Source organism: Felis catus, chromosome B1 (assembly GCF_018350175.1).
Source record: "Felis catus isolate Fca126 chromosome B1, F.catus_Fca126_mat1.0, whole genome shotgun sequence".
In the NCBI taxonomy this organism is placed as follows: Eukaryota; Metazoa; Chordata; class Mammalia; order Carnivora; family Felidae; genus Felis; species Felis catus.
Genome location: NC_058371.1, coordinates 204,124,470 through 204,151,882, shown reverse-complemented (window position 1 = coordinate 204,151,882; position 27,413 = coordinate 204,124,470). Strand labels below are relative to the sequence as shown.

At 53.2% G+C, this 27,413-nt stretch overlaps 1 protein-coding gene across 3 annotated transcripts; it reads right to left on the bottom strand.

The window, feature by feature from the left end:
* Positions 1–2: 2 nt before the first annotated feature.
* On the bottom strand, positions 3–26,921 carry NELFA (negative elongation factor complex member A). Of its 3 annotated transcripts, none has more exons than XM_045056936.1 (11): positions 26,596–26,921; positions 7,865–8,036; positions 6,522–6,683; positions 5,188–5,277; positions 3,570–3,700; positions 3,405–3,474; positions 2,988–3,076; positions 2,173–2,284; positions 1,087–1,367; positions 885–988; positions 3–741 (listed from the first exon to the last, which is right to left on the bottom strand). In XM_045056936.1, the coding sequence occupies exons 1-11, from the start codon at positions 26,803–26,805 to the stop codon at positions 471–473; spliced, it is 1,692 nt and encodes a 563-aa protein (XP_044912871.1). In that variant the 5' UTR covers positions 26,806–26,921; the 3' UTR covers positions 3–470. The 3 variants fall into 3 exon arrangements, with proteins under 3 accessions (XP_044912871.1, XP_011280240.1, XP_044912872.1); XM_011281938.4 differs by having other exon boundaries at positions 889–988; positions 26,596–26,918; XM_045056937.1 differs by lacking the exon at positions 26,596–26,921 and adding an exon at positions 6,971–7,101 and having other exon boundaries at positions 7,865–7,995.
* Between the last annotated feature and the right edge of the window lie 492 nt (positions 26,922–27,413).

The window sequence follows — 27,413 nt, the reverse complement described above, 5'->3', positions numbered from 1 at the left end:
GCTTTCTTTAGAAAAGCTAGACTTTAATTACTCAGATAGTTTTACAATGAAAACAGGTACCAGAAGACCGGTCTCCACGCTCACAACCATACAAAAGACAAATACAAAAGCTGCGGGCGGTGAGCGCGGCCGCATCTCCCGCCCTGGGGTACTCGGCAGCCCTGCCTCGCCCTGTCCACCGCGCCAGGCATCCCTTTGGTCCCCTCAACCTCGGGGGGCGGGGAGAGCGTCGCACTAGCAAGGAAAAGCCCTCCTTCGTGGTCAGTGGAATTTAAGAAAAAATAAAAAAGATAAAAGTCTAATAAGCAGAGCTGTCGCTAAAATTCGGAAGTTATAACTTTTCTGGTTAACTTGAACATTCGAAAATGTAATATTGAATCCAAAAAAGTATCTGAAATCACACAAAAGGTAACCCATAGTAAAATTTAAAAAACAAGTCCAGAACACCCCCGAGAAATGAACCTAAAGCTTTAGCGGGCTGGGGCCCGGTGGAGCCCGAGGAGCGGCCGTCCCGCCAAGCCCCACGGCGAAGGGCAGCACGGGCGGCGGGCGGCCCCTAGGACACGTTGGCCATGGGCTTGTACTTCTTGAAGCGCGTCCACTGGCCTGTGGCATAGTTCATCTCGAACACGGTGTCCACCAGCATGGTGGTGCTGCCCTGGCCGTCCGACTTGGGCAGGTCCTCCGTGTGCTCGCTGAGCTTGATCTGGATCACGTCGCCCTGCTCCTGGCACGGGTTCTCTGCGGAGGGCAGGGGCTGCTGGGCGGGGCACCGGGGGCTGAGGAGCCCATCCCCCCGCCCCTCCCGGGGCCCTCGTCCCCCTGCCCGCCCCCATCCCGCGGGCCGCCCCCCCCCCCCCCCCACCGGGGCCAGCCACACACACCTACCTCGGGAGCCGGCCATGAAGCCCAGGATGAGGGCCTTCTCCGGCCGTGTGACTTTGTTGGCCGTCTTGAACATCTCCTGCGCGGCAAACATCTGCTCTCTCTGCAAGTGTGGACAGGGGTGTGGGTATCCGGGCACTGCGGGTGCCCCCACTGCAGCTGTGGGCGGGCAAGGCCTCAGCCCGCCCAGGGCACACCTACCGTGAGGGACAGGTTCTTCTTGGGCTGCTGCTGCTGGGCAGGGGGCTGGGTCTGTGGGGCCACCATGGCCACCGGAGGCGTCTGGGCGGCCGGGGTGACGGCCGGGGGCGTGGTGGGCGTCAGGGGAGAGGTGGGCGTTGAGGGTGTGGATGCGGCAGGGCTCGGGCCGCTGTTGTACATGGGTGCCCTCTGCTTGAACTGTGCTGGCAGCGCAGGGCTTGGGGCACTGGGCTCCTCAGGCGGCCGGCTGGCCTGCAGGCCAGCCTCCCGAGAAGACGGTGCTGTAAGTAGAATGCGGTCTGGTGAGGGGGCGGGGGAAGGAAGGGGGGACGGGGACCCCACCCACCCGGGGACCCCCCCCCCCCCCCCCCCGGCCCTTGAGCTCTCCTGGGCTCCACTGCCCCTAGAACAAGGGGACAGGTCCTGCTCCACCTCCCAGGCCCTGACTGCTAGACCCCGTCCTGCCTCTGAGTCCCCAGTGGGAGGCCGTCTGGCCGAAGCTGGGGCCTGAGCCTGAACCACTGGCAGCACCTCCGGGCCCCGCAGGAGCAGGGAGTCTCAGGCTCTTCCAGACGGCAGATGAGATGTCCAGGCCTGGCCCAGCCCCCTCCCCGCACTCCTCCCTACCCCCCCCCCCCCCCAAGGCCCCGGTAACACAGGAAGGCAGCCTCCTCCAGCCCAACAGGGCTGCTGGCCCCCATGGCCCTCTCTGGCCACTTCCGCTCCCGGAGGGCAAAGCTAAGCCCAGTGACGCCAGAGCCCCAGAGTCAAGTCCATTACCCTGGGTCCACCTTTTTGTCAGAAATTCTGTGACTGCGAGGGGATCCCTGGACCCTATCTTGACGTCAGCTGGGCAACCCCCTCCCCCTCCTCCAGCTCCCCCACTCCCCACTGGGCCCTACGAAGGGGCCTCAAGAAAGGACAGAGCAGGTGAAAACTTGGGGTTTGCTCCAGCACAGATGTCCTGCCGCCCAGGGAAGCGCCATGTGAGCAAGGGAGGATCTGTTCCCTCCCCAGCGGGCGGCAGTCCCGGTGGGTGCTGGGGAGGGGTCTGGAGAAGGCTGAGCCGGACACCTGCCCGCTCACCTGGTGGGGTCTCGGAGCTGGGGATGTAGGACGAGGCCGGGACCACGCTGGGGGTGGCAGGCAGGTAGCTCGTGGAGGGCAGCGCAGGCTCGTTGTTCAAGGATCCGAGTTTCTGGAACAGATTTTATTACGATCCCTCCCAGAAGAGACCCAGGGCTCAGTGCTTCCCCTGGACGCTGGCCTGTGCTGGCTCCCCTGTGAGCCTCAGACTCAATCCTCCACCCCCACGGGAGGCACTCCCAACCCTGGGGCAGGACGGCGGGCATTGCTCTCCTCAGCCCCTGTCTGCACCTGCCTCATGGGGGGCGGGGGAGGGGGGGCTTCCCAAACCAGCCAGCCGGGAGGAGAGAAAACACCACTCTGCAATAGAAGGAAACTGGGCCGTTACCCGGAAGCAAGCCATGCTCACAAGGCCTTTCTCCAGCCCTTGCCCGTGGCCCCATCCCCACGAGCTGCGTGGGGATGGTTTGCATGGACGAGAATCCGAGAAGCAGGCTATGCTTGCCCGCTGACCCCCTCCACTGTGGGCGGGACTGAGGCCCCAAAGACAGGTCCCCACTAGAGAGGGGAAACCAAGGCCTAGAGGTGAGGAGACTCACCACAGAGCCCCCCGGAGAGCACATGTGGGACGCGCACACACAGCCCTAGTGCAACGCCTCTCGCACCCGTATCCACACACACACACACACACACACACGCTCCCCACAGGGCACACTGTGTGGCTAACCACATGTCGGCCGCGTGAGGAGCTGGGGGGGGGGGGTGGGGGAAGATGGGTGGTTGTGGAAGGCGCCCCTGCAGCGCCCAGGCCCCACCTGTGTGGACACCAGGCCGGCCGCGTAATCTGGGGTGGCGTTCTCCACGACGGTCTCCTCCTTGGCTGGCTTTTCCACCACTTCCGCATCTGCTGACAAAACAGAGTCCTCGCCAGTGGCCCCGACTGCGCGCACCCCACGAGCAGGCCCAGCGGGCCCCCGGGGTGCAATCCCGAACCGCCACACTGAACGTGTGCTTCAAACACGGTCTCCAGGCAAAGAACAAAGTGAGCTCATTTTCCAGAAGTCCTGCCCCGTATGATCACCACGCCCCAGTTGAGGACCTAGCGTCAAGACAAAAGCCACCGGCGGGACGAGTCACCGGGAGAGGGACCGGCCAGGAAGCGCAGCCCCCAGATGGACTGCAGCCCAGACTCACCCCGATGCCCGACCCCGTAGGGAGCCCCGTGTACACACCCAGCGTCTTCCTCCTCCTCTTTGCCTCTCGGCCGGCTCCCACCATGTCCAGCTCAGAAATGTCGAGCAGCTGTCAAAACAGACAGAAGCCGGCCCTTACCCGCGGTGTGAGGGACACCGAGGCCGGTCTCGTGAGGCCGCGGATACCAGAGGGGAAGTGCCTACCTTCACTCCCCTCTCCTTCCGCAGGGGGGTCCTCGAAGGCGGGATGGGGGTCCGGTTCCCGGCGGGGCTGAAGACACTGGGGGTGGTGGGGCTTCTGAAGGGCGCCTGCTTCGGGATGCCTTTGAGTGGGGCTGCAAAGAGGTGGGACCTCAGGGACCGGCCTGTCTCCTGCCACTCTCATGCTTCCCTCTGAGGAGCGAGGCCACCCTGCCAGCACACCGCCGGCTTCACCGGCCCCGTGACACCACGCGCGAGCCCAGCGGGTGCAACCCCAATTCCCACGGACCGCCGTGTCTCTGCGAGGGTGGGTGGAGGCGACATCACCAGTACACCTGCGACCCTGGGCGACCCTCTCCTGGTGGCCAAGGGCTCAGGTGTCGAGTCTGAGGGCAAGGCCATAGGAAGCAATGACATCACAGCCAATCTAGGATATTGTTGCCAAAACACGAACAAAAACCGACACCGTGTCTGCAGCCATCCATCCTGACACAGCGAGCTTCCGACGGCACCGACGCGACTTCTACCCACGCTCCCTTCTTGTACCTCCCAGCAAACTGACCGTGAAAGGCTAGATACCCACACACTGCAGCCAGAATCACCCTCCCTCCCTCCCTCCCACCTTCCTCCCTCCCTCTCTTCCTTCCTTCCTCCTTCCCTCCCTCCCTTCCTCCTCAAGTTGGTCCTAAGTGTGTCAAAAAGAAGTCACCTGACACACAGCGACCTTCCCTTTCAAGCAGGGCCTGCCCCCCCACCGCTGGGCATCTAGCACCTCCCCACTCTCGCCCCCGGGACCCCATCTCCATGCTCAGCCCGCAGGCCTGCTCCTGCTCAGGTCTCACCCCGTGAGCCAGGCCCAGGGCACACGCAGCCTCTGGCCAGCACTGCCCTCAGGACACGTTGCTGGGGCGTGGAGAACCTGAGAGCTTTCTCCCGTGAGCAGGGTGGGCGGGCCTCTAGAAGGGACCCCGCCAGGCTTCCCTGTCAGCTCCAACAGGGTGCCCTCTGTTTTCAGGTGGCACCCCTCCCCTGCTGCCTGGTCACCCTGGGCCCTGCCTCTTGCCCTTGGGTTGGTTTGTCCGGTGCCTTCTGGAGGCACGCTCCAGGCCACCTGTTCTCTGCTCCTCCTATCTGCTCCGGTGGTGTGCACGCAGGGCTGTTTCCAGCCCTGAGGGAAGGAAGAAGGTACGGCCCAGGAGCACCAGCCACCGGGGCATCTCGCAGTCCACCGTCAGTCCCGAAGCTCTGCCAGTCCCGAAGCTCTGCGGCGGGGCGGCACTCACCGTGTGCAGGGGGCACCCTCTCCCCACCCCCCCCCCCGCCCGCATCCTGCTCAAATTCTGGTCTTGCTCCTCTTAGCATGTCCACGTATACCCTTCCAGGTCTTTCCGTAGGTGGAAAACCTGCATTAACCCTGAGCTCTCCTCATTCCGCGCGTTCCTTTCCCAACACCTCTTAAGGCACCTTTGGGGCCCAACATTTAAATGGTGTGGCTAACCAGAAAAACCGTCTTTGAAGCCAAACCCCCATCTCTGACCCAGAGGCAAGCCCGGAAGCAGGAAGGAGTCCTGCGGCTCCGAGCTCGGGCTGCCAGGGCGGAGCGCAGCGGGCAAGGCCTTACTTGTGGTGTCCATCTTCCGGAGCAGTCCCCGGCCCTTGGCGTGGAAGGGCACGCCCGCGCTCCGCTTCAGCTGCTGGGCCGTCTCGGTGGCTGTAAGAGGGTTGCACGTGTCAGCAGCGCGTCCCGCGGTACATGTGCGTGGCGCTCACGAAATGACTTGCTAGGAAGTAGGTGCTCTAAGTATTCTCTCTCTCTCTCTCTCTCTCTCTCTCTCTCTCTCTCACACACACACACACACACACGGGCCTCTCTTCCTAAAGACACATTCATACGTTCCCCGAAGCCCAATGTGACTGCAAATGGTATGTTTTTGGCTTACAAGACCTACTTTCAAGTAAGGAGAGCCGTGGGGCTGCCCGGAAGGGGCAGAACCGTACTCCAGAGGGGCCCGACAGGGGGGCTGGAGGGAGGCCTCCTGGGCACCCTGTGTGAGGTCTCAAATCGGGCAGCCCCGATGGGAGTGTCCTCACTGGACACTGATGACCATGGTCATCAGGCAAAGTGTGTGTGGCGTTTCTCCTCGCAGACGCAGAAGTATGAGGAGGGAACGAGATTTTCCCGAGACGGCTCGGTGGGTGCTGGGGAAGGGGAAGGGAGCAGCGAGGCGGGGCCGGAAGCCTGGTCCCCAGCACTAGGCTCTGCCGCAGGGGACAGCGGGGCCACCAGCCCCATGCAGCCACAGCACGGCACCAGACCCAAGACACTGTCTATTCTCAGCTAAGAGTCACAACGGCTGGGGTGTTTTACCCGATGCTTTGCAACCAGGGCATTTACGTATGTCATTGACACCAATTCCGTAGCCATTCAAAATAAAAGTTTATCGGGATATGTTTTGCAATTTGGTTGAAAAGAATCAACTTCCTTGCCTTTTTTCTAGCAAATAACTTCCACACCCATTTCACATGCTACTATCTGAGAAAACGTTAAATAAAACGCTGAAACATCTTTACGGTGAAATGCACGCCATCTGCAACTCCAGAAAAAGGCAGTTACAGGAGGGGCCGGCCTTTCAGGAGCTTTTGCCAGGCCACCGATCACTGCCCACATCACCGTTTGCAGATTTCACTTTTTGTAACAAGATCACAGACACTTTAACCCGAAAATTCTGAAGTTTCTAGAGCAGATTTTAGAACACACAGTTTAGCGTAGCAGTAAATGAATTTCTAAAAAACTTTCGCAGACCTCGGTCTCAAGAAGACAGGTGAGGAGCCATAAATCAAAGGACTCTGAAAGTAGAAGTACAGACCGAGGCCGAAGCACGACCCTGAGCTCGGCAGGGCGGCCCCGAGAGGACAGGGTCCCCACAGCCCGGCGCCTAGACGGCGGACACTCACATTTCTGCAGGAGCTCCGCCCTCAGCGTGGCACTCTTCGGCTTCCTCTTTAATTGAAAATGTTTCACTGGGGGAGTGAGGGGTCCGGCGAGGGTCGTCAGGGCGTTTTTATTCAGGTACTGGCACTCCAGTGGCAGCATGGCTGACGCCTCACACTCATTCACTGCTCGTTCAAGAACCGACACAACTCGTTAGGAGCTCCCTCACCCAGGCCACCGTCTCCACCACTGATGTGAAAACACAATCCAAATGCCGTTTCCTATTTACAGCTGCAGATCTTCCGCTTTGATCCGTCAAAGACGGACTCCCCAGTGTCTCCACTCCACCAACATGGCTGGTGGTCAAGTGGGTGGCCACCCACCAGGATGGGGCCCCACCGGTGTGCATCAATACAACAATTTTTGGAGAGTGTCTCCAGCATTCCCAGGCATCAGAAATGCCCAGACGCACCCCGAGCAATAGGAAAGGTGAGTCTGTGGTCACCATAGGCTTCTCTCTGCAGCCTCCACGGGCCCCTGTCAGTGGTCTCTTCTGGCTTCTGCTGGATCCTGGCCCTCAGAAGCAGCACTCGGGTGGCTTCTCTGTCCCCCCAGGAGTCAGAACTCAGAGAAAACCCTTGACGAAGGAGCTCAAATGCACCCCTATTTTTCCTGCCCCCCCACCATAGGACCAGGCCCCCCCCCCCCCGGGGCCAAGAAGCCCCCTGCAGCCGAAGACAAAGCAGGCCCTTCCCCACCTAAGAGGTAGACCTCACCTGGACCCTGGTCAAGATAACCACCAGGACAAGGATGTCCTGGGTTTGCTTCCCAGGGCTCCCAAAGATTCTGTGTTGTGTGGGGGGAATGGCCAGGCTACTGGCCCTGTGGCAGCACAGGCTCCATCTTTAAGGGGCACCAGCACCTGTCTCCAGACAGAGATCTGGGAGGAACAGCCCTCCTCGTCTTTCTATGTCTTCTCTGATCATTTACGAGAATTTTCTCAATAATTTTCAGTTCAAGCTCAAAATAACTCAACTGGTGATACTTTAAACACACAGTTCTGAGCATCTACTCTGTGCCAGGGAATGTTCTACGCTCTAGAGATGCAACCTGAACGGGCAGAGCCCATGGCCTCACGGAGCTGAGCAGTGAGGAGCGGCTTGTGGGCTGTTGACAAGCTTGGTATTCTGAGACTGGCCAGGAGCTGGGCAGCAGCTCTGGCAGGGGGTGGGGGTGGGGGTGGGGTGGAAAATGCACACAGATAACATTTCCGGAACCGCAGCAACTGCCCCGCACACAACGCAACACTGTAGATATCAAGTTCACATTGCCCTCCTCCCCACATAAAAAACACACACACAAATACCCTTTTCTCTAAGTTCTCCTAGAATATCTTGAACGTTGGGATTCTGTTCTTCAAGGTCAAGGTTAAGCGAGCCGGTGTCGGGAAAGGACTTCAGGATGTCAGCTACCATGAGAACCCAGGGGTCCGAGTCCAGGGTAGCCAGCTGGATAATCTCCGCCAGGGCGCCCTTCATCTGCAGAGAAAGGAGAGACAGTGTCCTGAGCCTGGGGGCTGCACGGCCGCCCCTCCCGGAAGCCCTGCCCACTGCTGACAGGCCTTGGCAACCAGCTGGGGACAGCAGCCCCCACAGGTGCAGGTGTCTGCACACCTTTGTTCCCAAACACAGACAGCAGCCCCCTTCACACCCCACTGAAGCCCTGTGGGGAAGCGTCCAGCCTCCACAGCCACCGCCTCCATGCCTGGCCCCCTCCTCACGGGAACCTGGGCTCCCCTTCCTCTGTGCTCCCCCCACCCCAGGGCCATCCCGCTCCCCTGGGCCACCACGGCCTCTGCCAGGTCACGATGCCCACTCACACCGGGCGCCCCCACCTTCGCCTGTTGCCCACTCCCCCTCCCGCAGCAGCCTCTCCCCACAGCCTCCTAGATGGCTCCTAGCGGCACCCAGGTGACCGTGAACCAGGACAGCAGCCGGAGGGAGGGCTGTCCACACACAAGCCCCTGCCTCTGCCAGGCCCACACCCCCATTTAGGAAACCTGCTGATGGGGCACCTTCAGGAAGGAGAGGCGAGCTCACAGTCCTGACGGGGGAGCACGGATGCAGGAGACAGAGGGCCGGGGAAGGGGAGAAGGAGGGACCCTTGAGCCGCTGCAAGACCGCACTAGCCCTACACTCGGCCCACCTGGTCACTGGTCTTTCCATCCCTCAGACATGGGATTCCTCACTCCTGGCCCCGCAGGGACAGCAACTGCCCTTCTCACCTGCACCACAGCTCCCTGCCCCCCTCCCATTCCCACCCACTGGAGGAGAGGTACCCACGTGTGAGGTCAAAGCTTCAGGGTGGGCCCCCTTCCCCTGCCAGCCACACACAGGGTCAGGTGCCAGATGACCAGTTCTAAAAGGCCATATCTTGAAATATGCAGAAATATGTTCTCTGATGGTAAAAATGATAAACCCTGAAACCAACATTGTACTATATGTTCACTAACTAGAATTTAAATGAATATTCGAAAAGAAAAAAAAGCAGCAAACATTTATTTGTAAACATTTGTGGTGGGGGGGGGCTTTTTGCTGTTACAGAAGAGTGCCCCATCCACTGCCTTCCCCTTTACTTCCATTGAGGTATAATATAAGCTCTGCTCTGCGTTAAAAACAAAAAAGCACAAAGTGAAAAACAATTTAAAAATTTTTTAAAAAGTTTATTTGAGAGAGAGAGAGAGAGAGAGCGAGCGAGAGAGCAGGGGAGGGGCAGAAAGACAGGGGGAGAGAGAGAATCCCAAGCAGGTTCTGCATCATCAGCATGGAGCCTGATGTGGGACTCGAACTCACGAACCGTGAGATCATGACCTGAGCCAAAATCAAGAGTTGGATGCTTAACCGACTGAGCCACCAAGGCGCCCCCAAAAATTAAACAATTTTTAAAAGATGTTTATTTATTTATTTTGAGAGAGGGAGGGAGGGAGAGAATCCCAAGCAGGCTCAGCACTGACGGCACAGAGCCTAACGTGGGGCTCAGACTCACGAAACATGATATTGTGACCTGAGCAGAAATCAAGAGTTGGATGTTTAACCGACTGAGCCACCCAGGTGCCCCTCAAATTAAAACAACTTTATGCGTCCCTTGCTACAACAAGAAGAGCATAAAAACACGTCCCAGGCCGACTAAAATTGTGCCTAAGAAAATGACACGTACTGAGCGCCCAGCATTCTAAGTGGCTCAGTAAGATGGCAGGTTCCACCCTGGGCAATGGCTCCGAAGCACGAAGAACAAGAAACACACACAGACTGCGCCTGAGGAAACTCCCGAATGTCCATACTCGCAAACGATCACGCAGAAGAGAGGCTGCAAACATGACGTGGCCCACACCGGCGGGCGCTGCCTCACGAGCCGGGCGAGGGCAGAATCAAACAGGTGGGCGACGTGGGCAAAGGGGCAGAGGGACCGGAACCCTCTGGACACCGCTGCCGGCAATGCAAAACGAGGCCGCGGGGGGGGGGGGGGGGCCAGCCTGGCTGTCCCTCAGTGAGACGCGCACGGAGTTGACCGTGCGACCCGTGGCTCCACTCCCCGCACAAACATGAGAGAACGAAAACGCACGTCCGCCCAGAGACCTGCATGCCAACGGCTTTCTTCCTAAGAGCTCAGCAGTGAAGGGGTGACTCAACCGGGGTGTACCCACAGCACAGATGCAACCTGAACTTCAGTACGTGACGCTGAGTCAAAGAAGCCAGTCCCAGAAGACCACACAGTGGACGAGTTCCAGGTGCGCTGTAGAGATGTGACAGGGGCCCGACAGGAACAGAAGCGACTGCTAATGAGGACAGGGCACCCTGCTGGGGTGACGAACTGCTCTGGATTAGAGAGTGGTGACGCCCGCACAACACTGTGAACGTACCCAGACCACCAAACCGCACGTGCAAAGAACGAGCCCTATGTGAATATCTCAATCTGAGAAATGACGCGAGGCAGAAAGATCTGTGGGGGAAGTGCCCGGAAGGGTAACCGAGGGAAACGTAGCCAAAGCCTGCAGGATGTCTCCAAATCCGGCATCACCCCCGGGCCCGGGCCCCTGCCTGGGTGCCGTGTCCCCAGACGTCACACGCCTGAGCACCCAAGAGGCACAGCTGAGTGGTGTCTCCAGGAGGCGGCCCAGGCCGGCCTGGGACGGTCCCCATCACCAGGATGCAGCTCTGACGACAGCTGGGTCAGGAAGCATGTACTTGGGTCAAAAGGAGCTTTAATTCTGCAGGCAGGCACTGGCACAGTCACAGCCAGAGTCGAAGCAAAGAGGAGGAAAGGCGAAATCCAGTATTCGGCAAATACTCCTCCCGAGCGTGTGATGCTGGTGACCGGTTACAGTGCCATGAATGTTTACGACTCTCTCCAATAAAAACATAAAGCAGAGAAATGAGTTCAACAGAAGGTGACGGAGCAGTGAGGGCAGGAGCCCTGCGCGGACCTGGCGGGCGAGGGGAGGGCACGCGATGCCACAGGGAAGGCCGTTCTCCTTCAGACGCTAAGTGTGGGGTCACCCGCCCCTCTCAAATTCCTGATTTTCTTCACACAACCGGGCAATCTGATTCTAAATTCCTCTGAGAAAATCAACAGGGGAAAATAAGAGAAACATTTAAAAAGAAGGTAACGAGAGGGCGTTAATCTTACCAGATGTGAAAATGCATTATGAATGTGCCACACGATGGAGAACGCTCCGAGTCTCTCACTTTATTTCCAAATAAGCTGCAAATGGATCCGATTTCAGTTTGAAAAGTAAGACTGTGAAAATACTAGAAGAAACCACAGGAATCCTTTTTTGTGACTGCTAAGTGAGAAAGACGTCTGTACACACGATTCTAAACCAAGGACCACAAAAGGCAAGAATATCAACTTTACTACACAACTATTTTGGCTTGGAAAAACCCAAAAAAGTCCAAACCCCATAAGTACAATCAAAAGAGCCACGACAAGCTAGAGAAAAAGTACTTGCCAGTCCTATCACAGGCACTGAACACACACACACTTGATCCTACAAGTCAGTAAGAAAAGGTTTACCAGAAAACGATGCAAAACTCTCAAAAATGCAAAGGATACTCAGCCTCACTCCATGTAAAAGAAACGCAAACGGAAAGGAGACAAGCTTCCCGCGCGTGAGCCTGGCGGCGCGGGGCAGGTACCTGGGCAGGCGACCACCGCGGCCCCTCGGGGAGAACAGCCTGGACTCGGCCACCTCGGGCCAAACCCCAAATCTGTCACCACTCCCTGGAAAAGCACGGGCACATTCCCAGGCGTGCCTGTGCCACAACTCCCCTCCGCGAAAAAAGGAACAGCAGCTGATGCCAGAACGTAAGCGGGCATAACGTCTACAAAGCTTTTACCTTAGCCACATGCGTCACAATTTATATGCTATGTGCTCTCAGGGCAGGCAGCACTTCCGAGAACGTGCCCTCCGGCTCTCTTGCACACCCGGGCGAGAAGGACGTGCCCTCCGGCTCTCCTGCACACCTAGGCAACAGGACACTCAGGCAGAGCATTCCCCGCAGCGGAGGACAGGAACAGCTCTGCGCCCACCAAGAGACCCACCAGACAAAACAGACTCTGCGAGGCAGTGAGGGGAATGACGCGTGCGCGATCCCCTCCCCAAGAGGAGATGTGCAGCTAACCAGACCCTCTAATGACTTAGTTGTTCTATAGACAGAGTCTCTCCCGAGAGCCAGGTGAGGTGCGTTGTTAGAGCTGCAGAAACAAGCAAGACACAAGACGTGCTCTCAAAACAGCTCACACATGAGCACAAAATAAACTGAGAACCCACCTGCGTTCACAAAAACCTAGTGGTTTTGGTTTTTTAATTTATTTTATTTTATTTTTTTGAGAGAAAGAGAGAGAGAGAGAGAGAGAGAGAGAGAGAGAGAGAGAGAGAGAGACAGAGCACAAGTGGGGGAGGGGCAGAGAGGGAGACACAGAATCCGAAGCGGGCTCTGAGCCGTCAGCACAGAGCCCGATGTGGGGCTTGAACCCTTGAACCGTGAGATCATGACGAGAGCTGAAGTCAGAGGCGCCCCTGTTTTGGGTGTTTTCTTTAAGAGGACAAGTGAGAGCTGCTGTGTGTGGGGCGGGGGGGGGGGGGGGGGGGGGGAGAAAATCTCAAGCAGGCTCCATGCTCAGTGCAGAACCTGATGCAGGGCTCGATCCCACGACCCTGGGACCATGACCTCAGCCAAAATCAACAGTCAGATGTTAGATCAACTAAGCCACCCAGATGCCCTGTAAACCTAGTGTTTTAAGTTGAACTGTGCTCCTCCAAAAAGATATGGCAGAGTCCTAATGCCCAGTGGCTCAGAATATGACTCTATTCAGAAACAGAGCCTTTACAGAGGTGGTCAAGTTAAAATGCAGTCATTGTGACTGGTGTCCTTACAAAGAGGGGAAACTTGGACACACATGAGACACTCACAGAAGAAAGACAAGGTAAAGAAACAGGGAGAAAACAGCTATGTGACTGGAGCGATGCTCCTATAAGCAACCAAACAGCCGAGGCCATCCCGAGTCAGGAGAGGCCACCCAGAGCCGAGAGACGCTATGTTTCTGTTGTTCTAAGCCATCTAGTTTGTGCTTTGTTACACCAGCCCTGGCAAACTAATACAACAACCCTAAGGCAAAATGGACGGTAGTTTCTAAAAATGTTAACCAAAAAAGGCAGGGAGGTTAAAAACAAAAAGACTGGGGGCGCCTGGGTGGCGCAGTCGGTTAAGCGTCCGACTTCAGCCAGGTCACGATCTCGCGGTCCGTGAGTTCGAGCCCCGCGTCAGGCTCTGGGCTGATGACTCAGAGCCTGGAGCCTGTTTCCGATTCTGTGTCTCCCTCTCTCTCTGCCCCTCCCCCGTTCATGCTCTGTTCTCTCTGTCCCAAAAATAAATAAACGTTGAAAAAAAAAAATTAAAAAAAAAACAAACAAAAAAAAACAACAAATACATTTAATAAAAAAAAAAAAAAAAAAGAAGACACTGAATCAGCTAGCACCTCGGTCTCGATGTCCTATAGTCCAGAATTGTAAGAAAGTAAATGTCTGGGGCTCCTGGGGGCTCAGTCGGTTGAGCATCCAGCTTTGGCTCAGGTCATGATTTCGCGGTTCCTGAATTCGAGCCCAGCATCGGGCTCTGTGCTGACAGCTCAGTGCCTGGAGCCTGCTTCGGATTCTGTGTCCACCCCCCCCCCCCCCGGCTCCACCCCACCCCTGCTTGTGCTCTGTCTCTTTCAATAATGAATAAACATTAAAAAAATTAAAAAAAAAAAAAAGAAAGTGAATGTCTGCTGCGTTGTGTTTCATTATGGCAAACCAAACCTCATTCATTCATTCATTTATATTTTAAATGTTTATTTTCGAGAGAGTGCAGGCAGGGGAGGAGCAGACAGAGCACGACAGAGGAGCCGAATAGGGCTCTGAGCTGACAGCAGACAGCCTGACACGGGGCTCGAATTCACAAATTATGAGATCATGACCTGAATCAAAGTCAGATGCTTAACCAACTATGCCACCCAGGCACCCCCAAACCATTTTTAGATTAAACCAAATCTTCAGCAAGAATCCCACCTTCAGGAGCGGCTGGGCTGCTCAGTCGGTTAAGTGTCCGACTTCCACTCAGGTCATGATCCCACAGTTCGTGAGTTCGAGTTCAGTGTCGGGCTCTGTGCTGAGAGCTCAGAGCCTGGAGCCTGCTTCGGATTCTGTGTCTCCCTCCCTGTCTTCCCCTCCCCTGCTCGTGCTCTCTCTCTTTCCCTCTCAAAAATAAATAGACATTAAAAGAAAAAAAAAGAAGAATCCTATCTTCAACCGTGTTCTCATGGTAGCTTTCATTGGGTCTCTGGGGGGAGGCAGATGCTTGAGTAAGGACCTTCCAGGTCTTGCCAAGAGGGCAACGCCGCATGCCCTAAAGCACGCACACACACTCTCTCTCTCATATACACACAGCGTCACAAATCCATGAGAAAAATGCATGCATCTAAATGCATGGTTGGACACAGATCTCGGACTCAGAACAGAGAAAAGTGAGACTGGCTTCCAATAGAACAGCACGTACAAAGGTGCACTCCTGACGCATTAAAGACCTATCTGTGAATGGAAGAACTACAAAGTGAAAAGAAACAAAAGAGGCACATCTAACGACTTCTTAAAACTTCAAAAGCACGAAACATAAACCAAAAATGGTGTATTAAAATGAAAGATTTCTGTTCAGCGAAGGACAAATGAAAAAGTTAACAGGTAACAAAATGGCAGATGCAATCTGTAATGTTCAAAACCAGCAGTGTTTACTACCCAAAATATACAGAGTCCCTGCAAATCAACAAGACAGCAACCCCAACAGAAACAAAGGCAGATGCTATTAATAGGCAACATACAAAGGAAATCTGACAAGGCAAGGAACACAGGGGACAGATGCCTCAAATGAACACAAACTATCAATTTCCAACCATCTGATCCACAAAACCAGAAAAGTGGACAAAACCAGGTGTGAGAACAGTGAGGGGGAATCAAGTACCCTTAGGCACTGCACGTGGGAGTGTGGACACCACAATGTCACCACTTAAGCAGATACATTCTGTGACCCAACACTTCCACCTGGGCGTAGACTTCAAAGATAGCTCCACAGTGACCCAGGGGTAAGAAGCCCTGTCCTACAGCACTGCTTGTTACAACCAAGCTGGTTGCAGCCTGCCACCCAGGGCTGGAGGGACGTGCACAGGGACACCAACTGCGGGGGCACAGTTGAGCAGGAGTCAGCCCATTTTTCTCTGAAGGGCCGGACAGTGACTATTTTGGGGCTTGTGGGCCACATGGGAAGGGGAGGGGAGGGGAGGGGAGGGGAGGGGAGGGGAGGGGAGGGGAGGGAAGGGAAGGGAAGGGAAGGGAAGGGAAGGGAAGGGAAGGGAAGGGAAGGGAAGGGAAGGGAAGGGAAGGGAAGGGAAGGGAAGGAGGGAGGAAGATATGAGACAGGCTTAAATAAACTTTTCAATAACGTGCAAACATTCTTAGCTCACAGACCATACAGACAGGTCACAGGTCTATTTATCAACCCTTGGATTAGATAAACAGCAACATGGCTGAAAATAATTAAAAATAATGTTTTGTTTTAAAAAAATGAACTGAAGTGGGGCACCTGGATGGCTCAGTTGGCTAAGCATCGACTTTAGCTCAGGTCATGTTCTCACAGTTCATGACTTCAAAGACCCACACTGGGCTCTGCACTGAGTGCTGAGCCTGCTTGGGATTCTCTGTCCCCCTTTGTCTCGGTCCCTCCCCCACTTTGCGTGCCCGTGCATTCTCCCTCTCAAAAATGAACATTTAAAAAAATAAATGAATACAAAAAATTGCTGAAGTACGTAGACAATATAATTTTACATCAATTAAAAGTAGTAAGTGGGGGTGCCTGGGTGGCTCAGTCAGTTAAGTGACCGATTTCAGCTCAAGTCATGATCTTGTGGTCTGTAAGCTTGAGCCCCACGTCAGGCTCTGTGCTGACAGCTCAGAGCCTGGAGCCTGCTTCGGATTCTGTGTCTCGCTCGCTCTCTGTCCCTCTCCTGCTTGCTGTCTCTCTTTCAAAAATATTAAACATGGGGCGCCTGGGTGGTGCAGTCGGTTAAGCATCCGACTTCAACCAAGTCACGATCTCGCAGTCCGTGAGTTTGAGCCCCGCGTCAGGCTCTGGGCTGACGGCTCAGAGCCTGGAGCCTGTTTCCGATTCTGTGTGTCCCTCTCTCTCTGCCCCTCCCCCATTCACGCTCTGTCTCTCTCTGTCCCAAAAAATAAATAAACGTTGAAAAAAAATTTTTTTTTAAATAAAATTATACGCTGAGTGAAAGAAGCGAGACCTAAAAAACCCACTCTGGGCGAGTCCATGCATATAATGTTCTATAATGTGCAACTTAATCTGTAGTGACAGAAAGCAGTTGCACGGGAGAGGGCCAGGAGGAGACGTGGGTTGTGATCCGCCGGAACCTTCACTGTCCTAATGTTACAGGTGTGTACATGTCACATTACACACCTTAAATACAGGCAGTTTAGATCACTTACACCTGAAAGGAAAGAAAAGTCCCCACCTAAAAGCAAGACACTCTTTTAAGTAGAACAGAATGGTTGTTGCCTACAGGGAACGTGGGAGCAGGATGTAGGGGTCAAAGAGTAAGTGCGACAGAACAGACTTTGTAGGAAGGAAAAGGAAGCCAGTAAAAAGTTTAACAGCAGACAGAAGTAAGGGATGGGGTGGTAAGTCAGGCACTATCCAGACCGTAACAAAGAAAGGAAGCCACTAGAAAATATGGAAGGGGCTACCCAGGAAAGAGAGGAAAGTCCCATATGCACCTAACTGCAGAATCAGGGAGAAAGGGAGAGAAACTGCGGTGAAGGCAGTGTTTGAAGAAATAACTGCTGAGATTTTCTAGAACAGACAGATTAAAGATACCTGTAATTTGAAGAGCCCACCGAAACGTGCCACTGGAAACTGGCAGGACGACCGAGTGAACCACGGTCCTGCACCAACGGTCTGGGACCATCACAGCCGAGCCTACAGCCTGGTGCCAGGCTGCTGGCTCGCTGTGCTGACACAGCTGCAGGCCAGAGGCTCACGGGCACCATCGCAGAAAAACAACAGAGGTACTAGGTTCCAGGGGGACACCAAAGTTTGGGTGAAATTTCAACGAAGTGGTGAGTCCGTGTGTAAAAAAGGTGTGTGTCAGAACCGTGATGCAGACCTGGGTCCAGCGTCCTTGGAAACAACACAGGTAAGAGAGGTGGAAGTCACGTTCAGACCCTCCTCATCTGACCCTCCGCCCCTGGGTTGGAAACTGAGGCTGCTTCTGTGTGTCTAAGCATCTGAGATCCTCCAGGTACAAGTGGGACATTTCCTTCTTCCTGAGTTCAGACAAACAAGTTTCTGAGTCTGTAATTTCAGTCAACGGTTTCTCAGTAAGACAGCCACGCGAGGGAAGGGCTCAGCACTCCACAGCAGCAGTGTGTGTCCTTGGGGGAAACTGGGTATCGTTCCCTGTGCAGCTGGCCTTGTCATTTTGACCCTCCAGCTGAGACATCTCTCGCCTTCCCGGTCTCTGGTCCCTGGAATCCCCAAGACTTCCCATGGTCACCCCGGACCTGGCTTACTCTACAGAATACACAGAATCTCCCGGTCCCGCTGTTCTAAGACTTCCGCTGGCGCCAATGTCAGTGTCTTAGACCACAGTGGTCACTGGTGTTTTCCAGTAGCATTTGTTTCCTAGAATGCCTTTTCAAATACAGCTCAAACATCCCAAAGTCACTATTCACATTTTATGACACTCTGTAGTCAGCAAGACACCTCATGTACATAATATCCTGAAATCGTTCGCCTCCATTTTCAAGGCATCATTCCGACTCCCCTAGCCAGAATAAAAATTTCTTAAAGAGCAGGAGCCCTAACCTACTTCTGTACCCCTTACTAAATAAACTAAAATACTGGATCATTCAAATCTCTTTTCCTCCCCCCGGTATTAGCCACAGACTGTTGTTTACTTAGCTTTTAAGAAGACTAGATACGTTATAAAACTAGTAAACTGGTTTCAGGATTTCACAATGAAACACAGGTTGTAGCAGATGCTGTTGTGATGGTTAAACTTATGTGTCAACGTGATTGGGCCGGGGGTGCCGAGACATCGAGACATCGGGCCAAACATCAATTCTAGGTGTGTCTGGATGAGATTAACATTTGAATTGGCACACTAGATAAAGTAGATTGCCCTCCCTGGTATGGGTGGGCCTCATTCAACCAACTGAAGACAGAACTCCTGCTTGGCCAAAGTGGGACACTGGTCTTTTCCAGTCTTTGGATTTGGCCTGAACTACCGGCTCTTCTAGCGTCTCCAGCTTGCTGGCTGCAGATCTTGGGACTTCTCTAATTCCTTAATCACGTGAGCCAATTCCTTCCACCACCACCCCCGTATATGACATATGTGAGTATTTATAGGGCGTGCACTCACGTGCGCACGCGCACACACACACACACACACACACACCCTGTTGGTTCTGTTTCTCTGGAGAACTCTAACACACTGTGGACACGTCCAGCCCAATCATCTAGTCCCCCTGTATCTACAGTCTTATATAGAAAAACTTAATCTTTAGAATGACATTTCAAATGTATTAGATACTTAAATAACTTAAAGATAATTAAGATAGGTAAGTGAATTAAGATGTTTCAGCAAATTTGCTTGGGGCACCTGGCTGGCTCAGTTGGTAGTGCATGAGACTCTCGATCTTAGAGTTGTGAGTTTAAACCCCATGCTGGGTGTACAGATTACTTAAAATACTAACAAAAAAAAAAAAAAAAAAAAAAAGAGGGGCACCTGGGTGGCTCAGTCAGTTAAGCACCCAACTCTGGCTCAGGTCATGATCTCATGATTCATGCGTTCGAGCCCCACATCAGGCGCTCTGCCGTCAACACAGAGGCCACTTCGGACCCTGTCTCTCTCTCCCTCTGCCCCTCCCCTGCTCACAAACACCCCCTCTCTCTCAAAAATAAATAAACATTTTAAAAAATGGGAAAAATAAAAAAGTTTTAATACCAAGAAAATAAAAACGCTTTTCAGAAAAGTAAACTACCCAGAATGGCCTAATCCTTTTGCAACCTAGCCAATAATTCCTTTATTACAATTTCTTGTAATATAGGGGCACCTGGCTGGCTCAGTTGGTATAGCACGAGACTCTTGATCTTGGGGTCATTGAGTTCAAGCCCCATACTGGGCGTAGAGCTTACCTTAAACACACACACACACACACACACACACACACTGGTGTGGGGGGGGCCTGGGTCTGAGTGGCTCAGTTGGTTAAAGCTCTGACTCTGGACTTCTTATTTTCCACTGAGGTCATGATCTCACAGTTAATGAGATAGAGCTCCGTGTTGGGTAGAGCCTGCTTGAGATTCTCTCCCCATCCCCTCTCCCAATCAGATGCGTGCACATGCATATGCTCTCTCTCAAATAAATAAATATTGTTTTGGTATTATGAAGTCCCAGAACTACATATATTGATATATATCAGTGAAAGAAAGCTGATATATCTATATTAAAGTTGGACCAAAAAAGACTTTAAGCACAAAAAACATTACCACATACAGAAAGCTCTATATAAAGATCCATGGTTCAGCTTAACAGGCAACTAAAACAATTCTAAACTTGCATGCACCTAATAACATAGCCTCAAAATATATAAAGCAAAAGCTGATAAAACGGTAAGGAGAAATGGACAAATCTATAATCATAACAGAGATCAACATATCCCTCTCACTAATAAATGAAGTAATTCTTTTAAAAATCAGTAAGACTACAGTAGACCTATACAATACAATAAACAAACTGACCTAATGAACATATACAGGGCAATGGATCTCAAAACTAGTGAATAAATCTGCTTCTCAAGTTCAATCACAATGTCTACAAAAACTGACTACATATTTTGCCATTAAGCAATCTTAAATTTCAAACAACTGAAATAATGTAGACTGTATCCTGATGAGCACTCAATACAGCTAGAAATCACTAACAAAACATAACTAAAATCTCTCCCTCTCCAATGTACAGAAACTAAGAAACAATTCTAAACTACAGGGTCAGTGAAGAAATCACAGAAATGAGGAAGTATTGCGACTTAACGAAAATGCTATTTAACAAAACTTGCAGGATGCAGCTAAAGCTGTGATTACAAAAAACCTTGCGGCTTTATACATGTATCTTAGGGAAAAAGCATTGAAAATGAGGTCAGAGGGCGCCTGGGTGGCTCAGTCGGTTAAGCGGCCGACTTCGGCTCAGGTCACGATCTCGCGGTCCATGAGTTCGAGCCCCGCGTCAGGCTCTGTGCTGACAGCTCGGAGCCTGGAGCCTGTTTCGGATTCTGTGTCTCCCTCTCTCTCTGCCCCTCCCCTGCTCATGCTCTGTCTCTCTCTGTCTCAAAAATAAATAAACGTTAAAAAAAAAAATTAAAAAAAAAAAAAAAGAAAATGAGGTCAGCTTCCATCTTAAGAGATTAGTAAAAGACCAAAAGAAAAAAGGAAATACAAGGAAGAAGATAATGAAAATGAAAAAAAGTAGTTAAACAGATAACAAATACATAACATAACAGAGAATATCAACAAAGCCAACAGTTGGTCCTTTGAAGTTCTATAAAATTAACAAATATCTGGTGAAATAGATCAAAAAAAAGAAAAATGAAAAAGGGACCATCACTACACATGCTTCTGATATTAAAAAGATAAGAAGATATTAACTACTTTATGCCAATATATTTGAAGTTTTAGTAGAAATGGTCAATCCTTTAAAAAAAAATAACATCAAACTTTTACTTAAGAAGAATATAAAACAGGGTGCCTAGGTGACTCAGTCAGTTGAGCATCCAACTCTTGATTTCAGCTCAGGCCATGATCCGAGGGTCATGAGATCTAGCCCTGCATCCCACTCTGTGCTGACATCATGGAGCCTGCCTGGGATTCTCTCTTTCCCTCTCTCTGCCCTTCTCTCACTCACACACATGCACACAGCACTCTCTCTCAAAATAAATAAATAAACTTTAAAAATAAAATAAATAAATAAGAAAAAAAAAATCAATACTCAAAAATCTCTCCACAAAGGAAATCCAGGCTCCCCCACATAGCTTTATTACTAAGTCCTACCAAACATTTAGGAAGAAATAATCCGATTATTAAACTCCAAAGAAAAGGAAAACAGAGGATACACCACAATTCCTTTTATAAGGATAGCATAACTTCAGTACCAAAATATGACAAGGACAATTTCAAAAAGTAAAATTAAAGGTTAATTTCACCCAGGAACATAAATACAAAATTCTTACACAAAATATCTGGGCAACATAATCCAACAATATAAAATGACTAAATTAGGTTTATACCTCAGGAATGCAAAGCTGGTTTACAATTGAAACTATTCTATAAATGTGGTGAGTTACATGCCAAGGGATATTTTAACCATCTGACAAATTTCAAAATCCATTCATGTTCACACTATTAGGATGGCTATGCCAGAAAGACTGATAACAACAAAGTTGGGAAGGATGTAAGAAATTGGAACACTCAAAACTCACTCGTGTAAAATGTAAAAATGCTGAAGCTACTATGGAAAATAGTTTGGCAGTTCCTCAAAATAGTTATGATCCAAACAATTCTTCTCCAAGGCATATACCTGAGAATTGACATCCAATGTCCACATTGAAAACATATGCCCATAAAAACTTGTCATGAACTTTCACAGTATTATTCATAATAGTAAAACAGTATAAACAACCTAAATGGCCATCAACTGATGAATAAAATGTGTTCTATTAATACAATGGATATCATTCAGTTGCAAAAAAGAAATGAAATACTTACACGTGCTACAACATGGATGAGCCTTGAAAGTAGCCCGTCCCAAAAGACCACACATTGTATGATTCCATTCATATGAAATGTCCAGAATAGACAAATCATTAGACACAGAAAGCAGGTAAGTGGGTGCCTCAGGCTAGGGAAGGGGGGTAGGGCTGGAGGGGGAGACTGCTAATGGGTACAGGCTTTATTTGGGGGCTGATGAAAATGTTCTAAAATTGTCTAGAACGATGGTTACACAAATGTGAAGATACTAAAAGCTGCTGAATTGTACATTTCAAATGAGTGAATTGTATGCTTTGTGAATTATATCTAAATAGAACTCTTTTTTAATTTTTTTTTCAACGTTTTTATTTATTTTTGGGACAGAGAGAGACAGAGCATGAACGGGGGAGGGGCAGAGAGAGAGGGAGACACAGAATCGGAAACAGGCTCCAGGCTCCAAGCCATCAGCCCAGAGCCCGACGCGGGGCTCGAACTCACGGACCGCGAGATCGTGACCTGGCTGAAGTCAGACGCTTAACCGACTGCGCCACCCAGGCGCCCCTAAATAGAACTCTTAAAACTCATTCATGATTATAACTTAAAACAAAATCTAGAAATAGAGAAGAATTTCCTTAACCAGACAAAAGCTAGCCATCCAAAATAATAGGAAACATAGTATTTACTGGCAAAACAGTCCAAGTTCTTCTTGTGTGATGAGAAACAAGACAGAATCCTGGTGAGCCCAGTAAGGCAAGAAAAAACATAACTGGAAAGAGCATAGGAAAGACACAGAAAAATAGTTTACAGAAAAGATTATTGCAATTAGTAAGCCCTTGGCACAGATACTATTCACAAACTCATCTAAAAAATAAAATTTTAGGGGCACCTGGGTGGCGCAGTCGGTTAAGCGTCCGACTTCAGCCAGGTCACGATCTCGCAGTCCGTGAGTTCGAGCCCCGCGTCAGGCTCTGGGCTGATGGCTCGGAGCCTGGAGCCTGTTTCCGATTCTGTGTCTCCCTCTCTCTCTGCCCCTCCCCCGTTCATGCTCTCTCTCTGTCCCAAAAATAAATAAAAACGTTGAAAAAAATATAAATAAATAAATAAATAAATAAATAAATAAATAAATAAATAAATAAAATTTTAAGGGGCGCCTGGGTGGCGCAGTCGGTTAAGCGTCCGACTTCAGCCAGGTCACGGTCTCGCGGTCCGTGAGTTCAAGCCCCGCGTCGGGCTCTGGGCTGATGGCTCGGAGCCTGGAGACTGTTTCGGATTCTGTGTGTCCCTCTCTCTCTGCCCCTCCCCTGTTCATGCTCTGTCTCTCTCTGTCCCAAAAATAAATAAACGTTGAAAAAAAAATTAAAAAAAAAATAAAATTTTAACAGATACCACCTACAACAGCATGAAAAATGTGAAATATCGAGTAATACATCTAACAGGATGGCAGGCCTCTGTGGAGAAAATCGTTAGCAGTTCATAACAAATATTAAAGCAGATCTAAATAGAGAGATATGTCCATATTCACAATCTATCAGATTGAGTATTATTAAGACGGTTTCACCCCAGAATGCATTGTGAGTTCAACTCGGTCTTCCAGGTCGGTCAAAATCCCAATGTGAGGTATGTGTAACCTCAGAAGGGAAGATCAAACACACGTGGAAGTAGAACCGACCGAGAATAGCCCGAGATGCCCCTGAAGAACAAAGCGGGAGGGGCTGCTTGTCAAGGCTTCTGTGTCAAGCGGCGGTAAGAGGACTCAGTGGGCTATTAGCACAATGACACATTCAAATGGCCTGAAGAAACAGAGCAGAGCCCAGAAGCGACCCGAAGCAGTGACAGTGCAAATCAATGGGGAGAGACAGCTGTTTCCGGAAGTGGTGCTGGACTCACTGGACATCCATATGGAAAGCAAAATTGCACTCCCAGCCTCACAACACAATCAATTCCAGGTAGACTGAAGACTGGCAAGTGAAAGGCAGACTGTGCAGCTCAAACGGACAGCGGGAGCCCCACTACCCCCGCCCCCCACAGGGAGGCACATGCCCCATGAGACAAAATCCCTCCCAATCACTGGGGGAGGCGGGACTGGTACAAGCACACACTTAGAGCTAAGAGCTTCCGAACGTCCGAAGATTCCAGGAAAGGGGCTAAGTGAAGCTGAAACTGGAAAACATCTGTAACATATACAACTGAAAAAAGGACTGCTACCCAACGTACGTATGCATGTATATTTTCAACCTACATAGCAATTTAAAAAAGACAGGAAAACACAGAAGATTTGAATATTCACAAAAAGTAAAATCAAACAGTGAATAAACACACGAACCACATTAGTAGTAGCAGCTCAACCATAATAGTATTAAGGCAAATACAAGTTAAAACCACTGAACGAAGTGCCTACACTTAATACTGTACTGCACATTTGAAAGCTGTCAAGAGAGTAAGTCTTTAAAAGTTCTCATCACAGGGCGCCTGGGGGGCTCAGTCAATTAAGCGATGGACTTCAGCTCAGGTCATGGTCTCAGGGCTCCTGAGTTCGAGCCCCTGAAGGGGCTCTGCTCCGACATCTCAGAGCCTGGAGCCTGCTTGGGATTCTGTGTCTCCCTTGCTCTCTGCCCTCCCCCACCCCCTCTCAAAAATAAATAAACATTAGGGGAGCCTGGGTGGCTCAATGGGTTGAGCTTCCGACTTCGGCTCAGGTCATGATCCGTTTGCGAGCCCGGAGCCTGCTTCGGACTCTGTGTCTCCATTTCTCTCTCTCTCTCTCTGTCTCTCTCCCCAACACACACACACTCGTACACTGTCTCTCTCTCTCTCAAAAGTAAACAGTAAACACTTTTTTAACGTTCTCATCACAAGAAACGATCTGCATATATGATCGATGTATCGACGTGATCACACAATACATACGAACACTGCATTGTTATGCTGCACACCCGAATATAACTAATGTCACTGTAGGCCAACTATACCTCAATTTAAAAAATGGAGTAGGTACTTTGGGAGAAAACAAACAAGAAAGCCCCACCAAACACCTTCCCACACTCTCTAGGCCGGCAGGCGCCGGTGAGGAGTCCAATTGGATACAACCACTTGGAAAAACAACTCAGCATCGTGCCGAGCCCCCCCCCCCGCCCCCCGCCCGCGCCCCCGAGTGCCAATCCCAGAAACCGTACCCTGGACAGAGACACGCTCACGGACACCCTAACGCAAACACCGCGACGCGGGCAACAGCAGGGCGCCAGCGCACAAAGCTGGCCGCCAGCCACGGTCTCCCCAGGACGGGGTGGACGGAGAGCCGCCGGCCCCGGGAAGGGAAGGCCACTCGCAAGGAAAATGGCCCAGGGCCGGCGGCAGAGCGGACGCGCCACGCCGCACGCGCCACGCGGGAAGCGGCAGCCCCCGGCCCGTTGCAGCCGAGCCCCGCCCACTCCCGGCAAGGCACCCGCCGCGGTAAAGGCACGCGGGCCGCGGGCGGGAGGCCGGGCGGCGCGGACCGGCCCCCCGCGGGCGCTTCGGCACAGCTCCCGCACAAGCCACCACCCACCGCAGCGTCGCTGCGGGCCGCCGGCACCACGGCGGGGCTTGGGCATTCGGGAACACTAGTGCCGCGTGCACGAAAAGCGACGCCGAGGACCGTCCAGGAAAGCACAGAAACACACCGCTGCCCACTGACCCGGAAGACGGAAAATGGGAGGGTGGCAAGACTCCAAGGATTCAGGGCCCTAAACGAGCGGCTGTTCCGCCAGGGACCGAGACTGCGGGGCCACCAGGGCCGCAGCTCCTCCGTCACGTCCCAGACGCCCCGCTCCGGGGACCCGCGTCCTCCGGGCAGCTCGCCGCCCCCCAGGCCGCTCGCAGCGCGGGAGCCCGCCGCAGCCCTGCCGCCAACAGGTGCCCCGGCCCCGCGGCCCCCGCCCCAACCTCCGCTCCCGGCCAGGGCGCACCGGCAGCTCCCGACCCCGGGACCCTAGCGCGAGCAGGGTGGGGCCTGTGGGGGGGGAGGGGGGGGGACGGGCCGGAGAGGGGGGCGGGGCCTGGGAGGAAGGAGTGAGGATCCGCGGGGAGGGGGTGTGAGGGTCGGGGACCAGGGGGTCCCGGGAGGGAAAGAGGATCCTCCGGGAGAGGGGTGTGAGGGGGAGGGTCCGGAGTGGGAATGACGGTCTGCGGGGAGGGGGTGTGGGGAGGGGGCCCGGAGCGGGAATGAGGGTCTGCGGGGAGGGGGTGTGAAGGGGAGGGTCCGGAGCGGGAATGAGGGTCTGCGGGGAGGGGGTGTGAGGGGGAGGGTCCGGAGCGGGAATGAGGGTTCGCGGGGAGGGCGGATGAGGGTCGGGGACCAGGGACCGGGGCAGGAATGAGAGTCGGAGGGGGAGGGAGGTGTGGGGAGGGGGTCCGGGACGGGAATGAGGGTCCGCAGGAAGGGGTGTGAAGAGGAGGGTCCGGGGTGGAAACGAGGGTCAGCGGGGAGGGAGGTGTGGGAAGGGGGTCCCCTCCGTGGGGAGGGGGTGTGAGGGGGAGGGTCCCGGGCGGGAATGAGGGTCCGCGGGGACGGGGGTGAGGGGGCGGTTGGCCGTGAGGGTCAGGGCCAGGGGTGCGAGGGGGTACGTTAGGGACGGCCGGAGGGGAGGGAGCAGGGCCCGGGGTCTCTGGTCACTGGAAGGGGCGGCCCGGCCCCCCCCCCCGCCGCCCGCCTCACCTCGTCCACGGTGCGTCGCGGAAGGTGCAGCGTCCCGAGCAGCAGCTTGAGCTTCACGGCCGACGAGAGGCCATGGAAGCAGAGGCGGATGTTGTCGATGACCGCGGCGGTGAGCAGGGACGCGATGCTGGGCGGCGCCCACAGCTCGTCCGTGGCCCCCAGTTTGTTGTGCAGCCACAGGCCCGTGTCGCTCTCCCGCATGGACGCCATCTTGGGGGGGAGAAAGCCGGACGCCGCCGAGCCGGCATCTTATGAAGACACCTACGCGCCCGCGGCGAGGACCCCCAACATGGCGGCGCCCGCCCGGACGAGCCGCGGTGACGTTTCGGGGGGGGCGGGGCCTCGGCGAGACGCTGTGCAGCGACGCCGAGGAAGGCCCGCCAGCCGCCGTAACATAGCATGGCGGCGTCCGCGGCCGGCTCTCTGGAAGGCCGTGGGAGATGACGTCAGGAGAGGGGTGTCGTGCCCATGCGGCGGGTGGGCGGGGCGCCCGGGAGCGGAGGCCGGCGGAGGCCGGCGGAAGCCCAAGCGGGTGCTGCGTGTGCTCACTTGCGGGGTTGGCCGACGCCCCGGGGCGCCTGCCCGGCTGCGCGTGCCTGCTCGCTCCCCGTCGGGCCGCGAAGCAGATGGGGCCCGGCTCCGCGCCGGCCAGGCTGTCCCGGGTGGCCCGGAGGCAGGCTCACGCGTGCTTCCCTTGCGCATGCATGCATTCCTGCTTGCATTCATTCATGCAGCAAAGTGCACGGAGCACTTGCTTTGTGCCTGGTGCTGTTCCAGGTGCTGAGGATACGGTAGCGAGCACAGACCCAAACTTCGCC